The sequence below is a fragment of the Podarcis tiliguerta genome (assembly GCF_965153285.1).
Source record: "Podarcis tiliguerta genome assembly, chromosome: 1".
In the NCBI taxonomy this organism is placed as follows: Eukaryota; Metazoa; Chordata; class Lepidosauria; order Squamata; family Lacertidae; genus Podarcis; species Podarcis tiliguerta.
In genome coordinates this window covers 91,458,024-91,473,092 of record NC_139534.1, presented here as the reverse complement: position 1 = coordinate 91,473,092, position 15,069 = coordinate 91,458,024, and the positions used below count along the sequence as shown (strand labels likewise).

The following is a 15,069-nucleotide window of genomic DNA, read 5'->3' as shown; positions in this document are numbered from 1 at the left end:
GCATGACTCCAGCTGCTGACAGCTTTGGTGATTCAAACATAGTCTTTCCGCTGCAGCAAGTGGGAGATATGCGAATGTGAATCAGCCCTGAAAAGGCACGTGAGAGCACACTTCAGATACATCAAGGATGTAGGAACAGTAGGAACAGTCAAGGTTCTGTCAATTTCAGCTCTCTCAACTTCTCATTTATCCAATTTTAAATTCAGTTCCCCACCTTTCTGCAGCAATTTGTGATTAAAAAGCAAACTTCATGAAAATCTCTCAGTGTTTTAGTGTGAATTTCTCCTAATAAACACGTTTATGCAGCTTTGACACCATATTTTTGCAAGCAATGTCCCCTAATATGTGCATGTTTGTAAACATTCTTTAGTTGCAGAAATGCACCCCAAAATTCAGAGAAGTGCAAAATTCAAAAGATCGCTGTGTTTTGGTTCTCATACTGTTTTGGAAAGTGTGAATTTGATAAATTCATCTTTATATATGACCTGAATTGAAATTCTCCCCCATCACTAGACAAGACACTAACGGAGGCTCTGTTATCAACAGCATTGCATGGGAAGTGCAGGAGCAGTATCTAGTGGAGAAGGTAGGAGGAACAGCGTACATCACTGTTACTCATACTATAAAGAGTTGCTGTGCTATATGTGCTGACCTCACTAGTCCAGCTGAATGAGAAATCAACATGAGAACAAGCACAACCCTTGGATTGGTTTATATGTGACCCTGATCCTGCCTGCACTTCACCACCCTCAAAATTCATGGGGTGGTAGCCAAGAGACTGCTGAAATTATTTTTAGAGATTAAGTGAAAAATAAGCTATTGTTTACTACCACGGCAAGTAGACAGGGGCTGATCCAAAATATGTGTGACAGAAACTGCAAATGGACAGCGCAAAAGCAATCAGATGTCTACTTAACAAGGCAACATTGAATAAAAGGTGTGTTGCCTGTCCCAACTGGGAAGCTGAACAATGTCTTGGTGGCCATCGGTCCTGGATTTGCAAGCCAACACCTCCACCATTTGCCATGGTAGTGACATGTAGCATATTCCGTATTGTTTTTCACCTGAAATGATAATACAGGAATGACCAATAGCAGGTGGCATGGTGGGGCAGCCACAGTGCTCACCTGACCTCCAGGCATGTTGCTGCTGCTTACTAGGTAAGGTTAAAAAAAAAGGACACCTGGATGGTTAAGTCCAGTCAAAGGTGACTATGAGGTCGCAGCGCTCATCTCGCTTTCAGGCTGAGGGAGCTGACAGCTTTCTGGGTCATGTGGCCAGCATGACTATACCGCTTCTGGTGCAATGGAACACCATGATGGAAACCAGAGTGCACAGAAATGTTGCTTACCTTCCCACCGCAGTGGTACCTATTTATCTACTTGCACTGGTATGCTTTTGAACTGCTAGCTTGGCAGGTGCTGGGACAGAGGAACAGGAGCTCACCCAGTTGTGGGGATTCAAACCTCTGACCTTCTGACCAGCAAGCACAAGGGGCTCAGTAGTTTAGACCACAGTGCCAGAGGAGAGGGGCAAGGGGTGGCAAGGCAGCCAATGCACCAATGGGAGCACCAAATTGGCTCCACTGATGTGTTTGCACCATGCCATCCTCAGTAAGCAGCAGTGACACAACCAACCAGGGGTTAGCTGGATGCCATGTCACCACCACCCCATCCACTGCTGAGGTCAACCAACAAAAGAAAATGTGTGTTTTTTGGTGGGAATGCATCCTGGCTTTGTAGTATAAACTTGGTGGCTTCTCCCCATCTTTCTCCCAGTCATATAGCTGTTCAAGATGCATGATCCTTTGGGGGTTATATGTCTAGTGGTCTTAGGCATGACACAGAGAGTGAGGCCCAAGGTTAGCCTTAAAGCTCATCTTATCTTATTCTGTGGAAAGAGAATTAACACAGGTCTCCAGGTAGCTGTGCATATTGAAGCTAAGATTGTGCTGATGATCCTTTTTTATTTGTTGTAATCTTTTTGGTGATCATGATAATAGATGAGGAAATTATGGGGGGAGAGTGTCCCATTCTTGTATTTCTTTTCTTTGTTACAAGTTTATATGACTTATTTGAATTACAACTTTGTAAACATAATACTTAAATATATATATATGGTTGCATGCCACCCCAATCTCTGAGCTGTGCAAGATTTCAGGGGTTCCAAGCGCTTACCCAGAGTTCGTTTTTCCTTTTGGGAATGAGGCACAGCAGAGACAGTGGTGTCTTTAAGATATATGGTTTATTTACACACATATAAAACCTGAGCCTGCAATGGAGGGATTCATAGAATTAACACCCCCATAGCTACAGTCTTTGATTCAAACACTGTGCTTTGTGGTTTTTTCCCCTTTCTAGCCTGCAACTTTACCTCTAGGTGACATTACACACACTTCACTTTAAACTCTGACTTTTGTCTTTTTAACTATCTAAGAGCTTGAGCAAGGAGCCCCACCCATTCAACCCCTCTCTTTTACTTTCTTAATGGCCCATCACATTTCCCTTTGTTCTCATTTAATGGCCCTTCGCCCAGGCAATTACCTGAACACAGGAAGCTAGCCTGGCCTGATTAGCTTTTAGCACTTACTGGATTCAGGAATTTAGAGGTCTGGCACCACCAAATTCATAACAGTACAGTATTTCTCAATCTGAATTTTCACATAGGGAAGGCTGATTCACATATGAACACTCCATTGCTTCATGATAGTTCATAGTATTGAAAACCAAGATCATATCTCTACAAGATTCTGAGAACAAATTCACATTATATGTACATCACTTGATATCATATTGGTCTCATTCAATGAGCTCGTGCTGAACATGCAAACTTTCTCCATTTCAAGGTATTGTATCTGGGTTAATATTAAGTGAGAGGGGAGTTCTGTTCTGGTTTGTTTGATTGGTAATGGCTGCTTCATATTGCCATCATCAACTGACAATCATGCATTTATGAACAAGACCTGAAGCTTAGAGGCCTATTATAGATATTTGTATTTTGTCAATGGCTTTTGTCATTAAGCTTCGGTTGCTGAGGCAATATAACTCAGGTCTATATTTTAGCAAAGCCTCTGTAGTGCTGGACTTGAGCCTAAGATGACCATGTTCCAGCCCCTCATTGGTGACCAATTGCGAGTAGATATCTCTCAGTCACTATCTCCCAATTTGTTTCCTACCATATTTGTATGCAAACAAAATAACAAAGCACCTTGGTACACTTGGGGCACATAAATCACAAATAATAATTAGCAAGTTCCCATTTCTGTAATACTGGCAAGTGGCAGAAAATGCAGAAAATACATTTGGAGAGGGTTAAGAAGAGAGTCATAGAGACTGTTGCTTCTGCTGCTTCTTCCGTTGTACTGCTGTACACAGAGCCTGAAGAATCATATGTTGATTATTGAGGATATTGTAGCTGGTCAAATTTAACAGCTTGTTGAAATTAGCCTCTGAATACTGCAGTGCGCCAGTAGCAAATGGGGTAAATACAGTGCTGCTGACATCAATTTGGCCTTCCTCCATCTCACTAGGACTGCGTTCTACACCTATGGAAACAAGATGGAAGGAAATAATGTGTGTTATAATCCATATGATATGCAATTATCTTTTTGCCATTTTAGTAGAATCACTTCGCATCAAGATCAAAGAGAAAGATTTGGGGGGGGGGGATGTGTGTGGATAAGCTCAACATCAGGATTTTCAGAAAATGCCGCCCCTAAATAAACCAGAGCTGGGGAACCTCTGGCGCCCTAGATGCTGTTGAGCTATAACTCTTACTATTCTGACCACTGACCATGTTGGCTGGGGCTTGTGGGTCCAACATTGTATGGAGAGCCACAAGCTTCCCCCCCCCCCCCCCCGTCCCTGGTCAATAACTTCTAATTTCATTAGAACATTGAAATAAGTTGAGGGGGGGTGTAATGCCTCGCAAGAGCAGCCAAGCTTCACATTCTTATCAAGGAGTCAGAGAGGAGATTATGAGCATATTCATCACTGCTTGTTAATTGCTCAGCCACTTCAGTTTCCAGTGAGAAACTGGCAAGAAATCTCTGCCCATTACTAGGCTATTTGACACAACCTCATCTTGGTAAAACACGCTGTCAGAATGGCTGAGATGAGGAAAATCTTGAAGGTAACTGAAACCAATTTGAGGTTGTGGTGGTTGGGCAATTGTGTTTATGGTCTATATTTGTATGTATTTATAATAAAGGGGAGAAGATCTCCACCTGCCACATTCATCTCGGTTTTTAATGCAGCAGTGCAACAAGTGCTGAGTGAATGGGTTGAAAGCTAGAAGTTGAAGGCTAGAAGCTAGAAGGAAGATTTGATAATGGAGACTGGGTTGGGGATAAAAGATGATGAGTCAGTGGAACAAAAGAAGACAGATTGAAGTGAGGATGCTACATAGAACCCAGGGTACATGATCCAAAGAGCCACCATGCAGATGGAGGACAGCACCTCACACACCCAGAGCTGCTCTTCTGTTTCCACTGCCAAAGGGACAACACACTTTTCAAATTGAGCAGTGGCTTTTCACCTGGGCAGCATAGAGTGCCATTGTCAAAAGGGGAAAGTCTGGGTATGCATAGAGCTTTTTTTGCTCTCTCCTGCATATGTCCTCTCTTTTGATCCCAGCCTGTGTGTGTTTGTCAGTCATGAAAATAAGCAGATAAGAAAGTCATGTTGTCTTCAGGAAGACTATTGCTCTTCTTTACTCACCAGGAGCTTTGTATTTTTGGAAGGTATCGCATACCAGGGGAAAATACAGCAATATGGGAGCCTTTGTACTCTCTGCTTTGTCGAAGAGGTAGCATTCCTTGAGATGCTTCCTGTCTTCATCTGTCAGCACAACCTTGGGAAATGGAATGCCCTGCTCCGCATAGTATTTTGTAGCTAGATCCAATGGCTAGAGCATTAAACATGAACAACATCAGAACCCAAAGAGATATGGTTACAGCTTTCCTTTCTCAAAAGCTAGTAGTTGCACTAGAAGGATGATATGGCACTTATCAGGGATATTTGGGGTATGGGTACTCTTGTCTTGGCATAGGTAGGTGGATCAGATTTTCTAGCACTATGAGTATATAAAATGGTGATGATGAAGGAGGAGGACACAATAATAATTGTCCAAGGTCCAGTTGTCTAGGATGTCCACTGTCCTCTCCCAGGGGCTGTTTCTCTTTTGCTTGTTCTTTCTTTCCATGAAAATACTGAGGATCAGAAAGCAAAGCCATCTTTCTCCGCATTACTTCCCTTGTAAGAAGACTATGTAAAAAGCTGAAGCTAGCTCTTTGGTGGGAGGGAGAAATGGGGACCACCTGCCTGCCCCCCCCCCCCAGCATTACTCCATATGACTCAGTCATCCTTGGAAGAAGAAGAAAATAATCCATTTTTATATCAAATGTGAAGCTACACCAAATAACTATATGGCATAGCACAAGTTCTTTTTCAAGCTCTTCCAGTCTTCTGTTAATATTTGAAGTAAAAAAATAATGAAAAGACGAATGGTTATGGTCAAGTTGCTAAAGATAATAAAAAGAATCTTCTCACCAATGTCTGTGATCCTCCACTATAATTTAAATGCAAAATAAGGTCCACTTTCCTCTCTGGCCTCAGAAGCGGTGGGCAGCTGGTATTGATGAAAAAAGCTGTGTCTGTCAGTTCCAAATATTCTGGTGTTTCATTCAACTTGTTGGGGAAATTATCTAGTACAGTATCTGAAAGGCAAATTCTTTAGCATTATATGCAATGTTGCAAAGAAAACTCATATATGTTATTAAAGACCAGGAGGACTCAATTAATTATGTATCATTAACAGGTTAATGCTACTACAGTGCAGCCTTAATTTACCTATTCATTGTTTATATTCTCTACATAGATGCCTCTTTTGATAACAAGTACCTTTTATACTTTCATTTTTTTCCTTCAACTTTTGAAATTTCAGTTGATCCAACAAAGCAATGATAGACCTATCAAGAAAGAAACTATGTGCCCGAGACCCCAAATTATTTAACTTAGTTTGCCTTTACAGTGGTACCTGGGTTAAGAACTTAATTTGTTCTGGAGGTCCATCCTTAACCTGAAACTGATCTTAACCTGAGGTACCACTTTAGCTAATGGGGCCTCCTGCTGGCGCCACACGATTTCTGTTCTCATCCTGAAGCAAAGTTCTTAACCCGAGGTACTATTTCTGGGTTAGCAGAGTCTGTAACCTGCAGCGTCTGTAACCTGAAGCGTCTTTAACCGAGGTACCACTGTATAGTTCATACTAAACCCTAGCAGATTAAATTCAGAGAAACCAGAATGCATCCTGCTGTAGGGTTAGTGGAGAGGGAGCGATAAACATTTTAAATTGTGCTTATTAGTACAGCATTGTTATCAACAGCAATTCTTTCCCCCATGCCTTATGATTGTTTTTCTGTTAATACATTTACAAAATATTTGTTTTGAAATGCTTAATAATTTCTTTTTAAAGAATCATTGCATTTACTGTATATCCCACCTTTCCTCCAGGGAACTCAAGGTGGGGTACATAGCTTGCTGCCTCCCCAGTTAATTCCCACAACAAGAGGTTAGGTTGAGAGTGAGTGTCCAGCCCAAGACCACCCAGTCAACTTCATGGCTGAATGGGGATTTGAACCCTGGTCTCCCAGGTCCTAGTCCAACATTCTAACCTCTACACCACTCCCTAGGTTCATCTTTTAAATAACCAAAGAGGATCCCAGGTCACCATGACTAAAACAACGTGGTTGTAATGCCATTCCTTCAAACCTCCCTTACGTTTCTTCTTTTGCTACTCCAGTTCTTGGAAACAGACAAGCATGAAGTGTTTCTGGAAAGCCTGAACCTCAGAATAATTGTTAATGTAAAATGTAATGTATCTGCATAATGTATTCTGGGTGTACAAGGAACAAGAGGGAGAACAGTCAAGGAAGAAATGAAGAATGACTGGCTGCACAGGTTCCAAACATGCTCTGTTTTAGCATTCCCAGTCTAATCTCACTTCTGTTGTATCTGTTTTCAACAAATACTCTCCCTGTAATTACAGTGGTGCCCCGCAAGACAAATGCCTCGGAAGACGAAAAACTCGCAAGACGAAAGAGTTTTTCGTTTTCTGAGCTGCTTCGCAAGACGGATTTCCCTATGGGCTTGCTTCGCAAGATGAAACGTCTTGCGCCTTTTTTTTTTTTAAACCACCAATGCATTCCTATGGGAAACTGTCAATACACATTGGTGCTTCGCAAGACGAAAAAACTCGTAGAACGAGAAAACTCGCAGAACGAATTAATTTTGTCTTGCGAGGCACCACTGTATGAGAATTTCATTTCCCAGAAAGTAGAAGAAGCAACAAAGGAATCATCTATCTTTTACCTGGTTTTCACCAACAGGAAGGAACTGATCAACAAAGTGGAAGTACTGGGAAATCTGTGAGGAAGGGATCATGTCCTATTGAGCTTCATTTTAAGAGGCAATGGAAAGCTGAGTGCAGTCGATGTGCACTTTAAGAAGGCTGATTTCAAAAAGGTTAAGGAACTACTAGGTGAGATCCCATGATTAGAAATACTCAAACAGAAGGGAGTCCAAGATGGGAGTTCCTAAAGGTGAACCATTGAAGGCACAAATGCAGACAATTCCAATAAGAAAGAAAATTGGGAGGCATCTAAAAAAATCAGTGTGGCTGCATAAGGAGAACTGAGATTTAAGAAGGGCATTTATTACAAAATGGAAGAAAGGGGAAATCACAAAGGAATCATATACAAGAGTAGCCAACAGGCATAAATCTTACAATTCTTTGCTAGGTCACTAGCAAGGCTCAACTTAGCTCACTTTAGATAAAAATCCAGTTACAGCATAAAAAATAACACTGCATGAATATAAAAAGAAAGTAAGGAATAGAAGTCAGTAGAAGAGTGAGAAACTGCTCACTGGGCAGCAGATATACCCTTCCCAGTGGCCTTGACACAAAGATAAGACACTAATATAAGACACAAAACAAGAGCTGTGTTTGCTTTGTGCAATTTGGAAAATTACAGCCCCACTAGAATGTTCTAGCATATTCCAGCATTTACTGGCAGCTTCTGCCTTCCTAAAACTTAATACCTTGACACAAGCAAGTATTAGGTCTTCTGCGTGGAGAAGACAGAGAAATGCAGTTAGGTGGCGGAGAGAAGAGAGAACTGCTCAACACCTACTTTGCCTCTGCCTTCACTCAAAAGGAAAGCAGGGCCCAAACTGGTGATAACAGAATAAACAATGCAAGGAGAGCGCTGAAGATGAAGCAAGCTTGTTTTCACCTACTCCAGAGTCCCCGGGTTTGCAAATCTGTCCCCGGACAAATTCTGTCCCCGGAATGTCCCCAGATTTGCAAATCTGTCCCAGGGAAACGTGGCAACAGCAGCCTCAGCAGCCCAGAGCCAGGCTGTTAGCGCTGCTCATTGCCATCGAGCCCGCCATTTTTCCTGCGCCACGGCAGCGAGCATCTCCTGAAGCCAGCCAGAGCCAACTACACTACCAGGCTGGCCCCTCCTGGGCAATGACTGCCTGCCCATGACTCCTGAGCCTCCCCTGATCTGTCAAAACAAAGGGGGGAGGAGATCAGGGAAGGCTCGGGAGTCACGGGCAGGCGGCGCGCCATTGCCCAGTTTTTATAAAAAAAACTCTGCACATTTATGTTTCACAGGGTGCAAAAGAAGGGCTTTGCACCTTTATACAATATGCACGTGTGCTTGGGCCCAGGGTCTTTTGCCTCACTATCCCCACTACTGACTCCCTGTTGCTACTCAGCTTAAAAAAAAAAGTGTCCCCAGATTCATTGAAAAAAATCTGGTAACCATAGGCTAGGACCCAAACCAATAGCTTCAAGTTACAAGAAAGGAGATTCCATATAAACATCAGAAAGAACTTTCTGACAGCAAGAGCTGTTCAACAGTGGAATGGACTCCCTTGGGAGGTCCTGGATCTCCTTCATTGGGATTTTTAAGCAGATGGCCATCTGTCATAGATGCTTTAGTTGAGATTCCTGCATTGCGGGAGTTGGATGCCCTCAGGATCCCTTCCCACTCTACAATTCTATAATTCTGTGAAGAGGATGTGGCCCTTGATCAGGGAACTTTTGTGCAGCCCAGCACCATCTTGAGGCTATTTCTGCCCTGCCACTACTACTGGGCAAAGAGGCTGATTAACTGAAATGTGGGTGGAAAAAGAAGTGGAGGCTAACTTGGGAGCTGGCAACTGTTGACCAAGGAGGCAGAGGATTAGCTGTTTCTCCTCAGCTGAGAAACATGTGACATCCAGGAAATTACCTTTCCACATTGAAAACCTGTCATTCTCCAAGTATTTATCGTTGACTTGGAGGCCCCTCATGAAATTGCCATATTCTGCAACAATTGGCCGCATTGTTACAACATCTCTAAGCACATCGGTGAGGCTTCCGCTGGGGGTGAAGAGGTGTGTTGGCTGCACATCTGGCCGGTGAAGCATGCTGGGCAGAGTACCATCTTCTGTGGAACACATGACAATTTTGTTTAGATCCCTTACTCAAAATGCACCTTGATAGTACCAATATAGCTACTGCTGCTACTAGGGGAAGCAGGTGGCACTGTGGTCTAAACCACTGAGCCTCTTGGGATTGCTGATCAGAAGGTTGGCGGTTCGAATCCCCACAATGGGGTGAGCCCCCATTGCTCTGTCCCAGCTTCTGCCAACCTAGCAGTTCAAAAGCACACCAGTGCAAGTAGATAAATAGGTACCACTGCGACAGGAAGGTAAATGGTGTTTCTGTGCGCTCCCTCTGCCTGAAAGCAAGATGAGCGCTGCAACCCCATAGTCGCCTTTGACCGGACTTAACCATCCAGGGGTCCTTTACCTTTTTATCTTTTTACTGCTGCTACTATTAACTGCTGCGGAACGCAGGTGGCGCTGTCGGTTAAACCACAGAGCCTAGGACTTGCTGATCAGAAGGTCGGCGTTTCAAATACCTGTGACGGGGTGAGGTCCCGCTGCTCGGTCCCAGCACCTGCCCACCTAGCAGTTCAAAAGCACGTCAAAGTGCAAGTAGATAAATAGGTACCGCTCTGGCGGGAAGGTAAACAGCGTTTCCATGCGCAGTGGCTTAGTCATGCTGGCCACATGACCCAGAAGCTGTACGCTGGCTCCCTTGGCCAATAAAGCGAGATGAGCACCACAACCCCAGAGTCGGCCACGACTGGACCTAATGGTCAGGGGTCCCTTTACCTTTACTATTAACAGCAACAATTAGGTTAAATTATCCTCTACTTTAATGATCCAAAATAGGCCAAAATAATTTACTAGCTTTGGGCATTTAACTATAAATCATGGCATTTAACTATAAATTATAACAAAACTAAGATCCAACTGTTTGCTAAAGACCACGGGAAATGTAGTTTCCTCCTCACAGACCGACCATTCCCAGTACCCTTAATAAACTACTGTTCCCAGGGGTGCCAAGATGAAAAAAATATTGCAAGGGGTAGGTAAGCCACACCCTGCATAATCGATCACATGACTGTACCATTTGAAGGGAAATGGCCATTAACTTTGTGGGGGCTCGGTCCCCTCAAATATTTTATTGGGGAGGGCAAAGGGACCTTAGCGCCTAGCAGTTGCCTCCTAACACAGTCCCTGAGATTCCTTGAGAGGAAGTTGTGCACTTTAAATGTGCATTGCATGCACCTTAAATGTATAATGTGGATCTTCCCAGAATGTCTTACTTGGAAGAAAGATATCTTTATTTAAGCAGGTAAAAACACATGCTCAGCAGTAGACACAGTGCTCAAGAGTCACAATTCCGGTGTTCAGAAACAGGTGTCCCAATGAACTTTCCCACCCCCAAGCTTTTAAAAGGAGGTATGGAGTGGTCATTTGAGACTCTCTAGCCTTGTGGGGTGGTTGTATCTGTTCCCATCTGTGAAGGTGGTGCCCAGTTATAGGCAACAAGACTGCAGCCTCCTGTTCAGGCTCCTGCCATAGCTGATCAAAGTCTTCCCCAGTCTCCACTAAGGCTCTCTGCTCTGCAGGAAGGTCAGAGAGGGGGAGCCAGCATCCTGCTCTCCCTTCCAAAGTGACTGAAGTGGGAAGGAGAGATTCGCCCCCCCCCCCTCCAACACATGTTCCACCAGTTCAGCTCTTTCCCTGTTTCTTCCTCCTCCATCAGAGCCGGCCAACCCAAGCTTGATCCCAACAGTGCTGTGTGGCTCATGACAGAGCCCAAGGTACGTTAACCAAAGAAGAAATGATGTTCTACTGACCAATATCCACCACTCTGTCTCTTGTCCACCTGTGCCAGAAGTCTTCTGAGCAGTCAGCTAAATACAATGCATCCAGCAAACTCTGGGAATATATATTACTCAACATGCCTGAGAAACATAGAAAATGCAAAAGTAAAATAAAAACCATTTGATCTCAGAGCTTTGATGTAATTTCTAGATGAAGGTAAAGAGGGTGTTGCATTTGTTTCTTTCATTTATTGTTTTGAAATGGATATCATGTTCACTAATATTTTACTAATTACTTTGTTTACTATTTCCTGTCGTCAGTGCTATTTTTCTAGGGGGAAAAGGTGCCAGAACTCATCACAAATGCCTCCCTTATTCTTTTATAATGGCAATGGTGCCCATCTGAGAGGTGCCAGAACTGAGTTCTGGCTGGGAAAAAAGCCTGTAGTGCAGTTCTCATTCCCATCAGAAATGTGTGAAAGATGAGTATATAGTAAAAAAAAAAAAAAACCATGTGAGTGGTAAGGAGTCAATTTCAAAATACAGGCAACTAAAACAATATAGATTTTGTTGGTATCTCTGTTCAGGTCTTCAAAGACCACCTCTCTCCATATGACTCTGTGTTCAGCATCTGAGGCCCTTCTTCGTGTGTCTCCTCCACAAAAGATCCAGGAGGAGGCAACACAAGAACAGGCCTTCTCTGCAGTGGCTCCCCATCTGTGGAATGCTCTCCCCAGGGAGGTTCAGCTGGCACCTTCATTATACTCCTTTAGGTGCCAGGCGAAAATGTTCCTCTTTAACCAGGCCTTTGGCTGATTAACATTTTATATTTCTATTAAATGTATTTGTGGGAGAGGGGTTATTTCTTTTTGGGGTTTTTTGTTCTTGTTTTTATCTTGTGCTTTTACACTGCATATTGTATTTTGTGCTTTTATATTGTATTTTTATGTTGCGAACCACCCTGAGATCTGTGGATGAAGGGCGGTATTCAAATTTCATAAATAGTAATAAGTCACCTTGCATGTAACAGAGCTCAGATTCCGGCAGCTTCTTTGTCAAGTGGCCCATGTAGAACTGACTTCCAAAATGTTCCACGTTAATGAAAGCTCCATATTTCAAGAAGCCTGCTTCATAGGGAGTAAATTCCACCCACTCTGCAAACAACCATATAAAAATATTTGTTAAGTACAGTATAATTATTGTGAAAGACAGGTAAGAAAGCTAATAAATGAATGATGTAATAATTACACTGTAGGGAACACTGCAATAAAATCTGCATTCTACCTCTCTGTGATAATCATAATTAACCATTTCAATGGATTTGGAAATCACAACTCCCCATCCCTCTTACAGAAACTCTACACCTATCAGCCAATCACCCATTCCCACCACCCTTCTGAGTAATACCCCTCCCCACCCTCTCACTATATATAAGGGTTTGGTGACTTCTGTTTCAGTGTATCTGAAGAAGTGTGCATGCACACGAAAGCTTATACCCAGAACAAACTTAGTTGGTCTCTAAGGTGCTACTGGACAATTTTTTAAATATATTTTGTTTATATCTCTCTAACAGCATTCATGCAGCAACTGTTCCACATGGCAGCCATAATGTGTTACTACACCTTCCTAAATGGGTCACCTTCATCTGTAGCTGACAGTGAAGTGGAAACTCTCTGTGCAACAAAAGTAATTTACAAAGTAAGCCAGTACTCCGGGCTACCACTGTATGGGAGCACTTTCCATGCAATTATTGTTTCAAGTATAAAGGTAAAGGTAAAGGGACCCCTGACCATTAGGTCCAGTCGTGGCCGACTCTTGCTTTATTGGCCGAGGGAGCCAGAGTACAGCTTCCGGGTCATGTGGCCAACATGACTAAGCTGCTTCTGGTGAACCAGAGCAGTGCACGGAAATGCCGTTTACCTTTCTGCCAGAGCAGTACCTATTTATCTACTTGCACTTTGACGTGCTTTCGAGCTGCTAGGTTGGCAGGAGCAGGGACCGAGCAATGGGAGCTCACCCCGTTGCAGGGATTCGAACCGCCAACCTTCTGATCAGCAAGTCCTAGGCTCTGTGATTTAACCCACAGCGCCCCCCGCATCCCATTGTTTCAAGTATATAGCAGGCCTAAAATGAGGGAGAATGAGTACTCAAGAGCATTCGATGTGGTATCAGAGACTGACAGGACTTATTAATCGCTCAAGATCCAAGGATTCTCTTAGGATTTTGAAACAAAGGTATAATTCTGTATAAAAATGTACACAACACACAATCTGTGCTGCACCATCGCCAAGAGATTTAGTATCTATTAGTGGGGAAATGTCAACCAATAGTCTTCACCTGGCCCCCCGCCTTCGAAGCAAGCTCAAAAAAATTTGTCCCTACCTTTAAAATCTAGAGTGCTGTATCTTTCTCTGACATTGAGAGCAAGGTAGATGGGAAGTGGGTTCTGACCCAGATTCACAGCCTGTCGTTGATCTGAGAGCTTGTGGTGATTGGGCTGTTTGGGAAAAAGCAGCAGTCAGCAGAAGAGACATTGACCCAAATAAATTTCACAGAGAACCCATCATAATACATCTTGGCATCCTCATCTTGGGTCAGACCCAGACTTTGCTCCTTACCTATGAGAGGCAATGTCTGCCAATTCCTCCTTCCCACTGCAGTTGCCAGTACCACCTCGGGCAGTACTCTAGAGTGTTGGGAGATCTTGTTATGGATGCTTTAGCTGAGATGCCTTCATTGCAGGGGATTGGACTAGATGACTCTTGGGTTCCCTACAACTTTACAATTCTATGATTTCCTGACGTCTCCTCTCCAAGCATACCCCATAAATCTGTTCTGGGTCCCCCATAACCTTCCTGTGGGGCACACAGGAGACATACAGAGAGAGGATAGAAAAGCTGTATTGCCCAGCGAAATCTCCTTGTGATGGTGAAAATGGTTCAATGGATACTGCCCAATGTTTTAATATATTTAGATGCAAGCTTGTGTTCTTGTTTACATCCCAACTCTTCACAACTGGTGTGCTATCAATGTAAATTAAAGAAATAATAGCAAACACCCTTTCCCCTTTCTGTGCTTAATTTGTTTCATATTTTCCCCATATGCCAGCCCACATTATGCTTCCCACCCACCCCCAAAAAGTATTAATACAATACCTCATCATTAAACATGGATTCAATAATGAGCCCCCAGAGATCTATAAAAGATAGCTTATATCCATCTCGGTGCCTCTGACAGATTTCCTTTTCATAGTATGTTAAGTGCCTCCGAGAAAAACAGGAAAGCTTGTTTTTCATGACATGTTTCCGAGCATCACTGATATGCGCTTCCAAATCTTTTTGCGACCAATTGGCATCTTCATATAAATTTCTCATGGTCCTAAGGAAAATAAATTTAAAAAGGAGAAGCTAAAATTGTAATTGGCCACTGACTTTGGGCAAATACAAATGGCCACTTATCAACTAGCAGCTAATCGTGTTACGGGTGCTCAAGGAATTTTTTGCATCCACGTTCTAAGGCAAACTCACCTGATCTGCACTCCATGGACTATTGTGCAGATCAGAATGTAGCCTTCCTTAGAAAGCTAATTGCTTGAGGTGGTCTGGGGGTGCTTTTTTAAAAAGGCACAACTTTTGAAAAAGATAATAATAGCTACTCCAAGCAGTTGGAAAGCACAGCATCTGCCACCGTGCACATTGAAAATGAGACTGTAAATGCCCCTAGAGCAATGGGACACAAGGACATCCCATTTCTCTCAAGGACCCATATTGGTCCCAGAGACATTTGCTCTCAGGAGTGTTTGCAGCCCCATTTTCAATCCACTCAGAGGAAGCCAT

General features: G+C 43.2%; 2 protein-coding genes across 3 annotated transcripts in view; both read right to left on the bottom strand.

The window, feature by feature from the left end:
- The window catches only part of PLA2G4F (phospholipase A2 group IVF), a 158,080-nt gene that overhangs the window by 46,253 nt on the left and 96,758 nt on the right, over nucleotides 1–15,069 (bottom strand). The window lies entirely within an intron of this gene.
- LOC310681901 (cytosolic phospholipase A2 epsilon-like) overlaps nucleotides 2,352–15,069 on the bottom strand; it is a 41,981-nt gene continuing 29,263 nt past the window's right edge. For both annotated transcript variants that reach the window (XM_083449938.1, XM_083449939.1), the window contains 8 exons: nucleotides 14,389–14,611; nucleotides 13,616–13,730; nucleotides 12,250–12,387; nucleotides 11,267–11,374; nucleotides 9,302–9,499; nucleotides 5,550–5,716; nucleotides 4,719–4,905; nucleotides 2,352–3,544 (listed from right to left, as the gene is read on the bottom strand). In XM_083449938.1, the coding sequence (XP_083306064.1) occupies nucleotides 3,324–3,544; nucleotides 4,719–4,905; nucleotides 5,550–5,716; nucleotides 9,302–9,499; nucleotides 11,267–11,374; nucleotides 12,250–12,387; nucleotides 13,616–13,730; nucleotides 14,389–14,611 (1,357 nt within the window). In that variant the 3' untranslated portion in view covers nucleotides 2,352–3,323. The remainder of the gene's footprint in view (nucleotides 3,545–4,718; nucleotides 4,906–5,549; nucleotides 5,717–9,301; nucleotides 9,500–11,266; nucleotides 11,375–12,249; nucleotides 12,388–13,615; nucleotides 13,731–14,388; nucleotides 14,612–15,069) is intronic.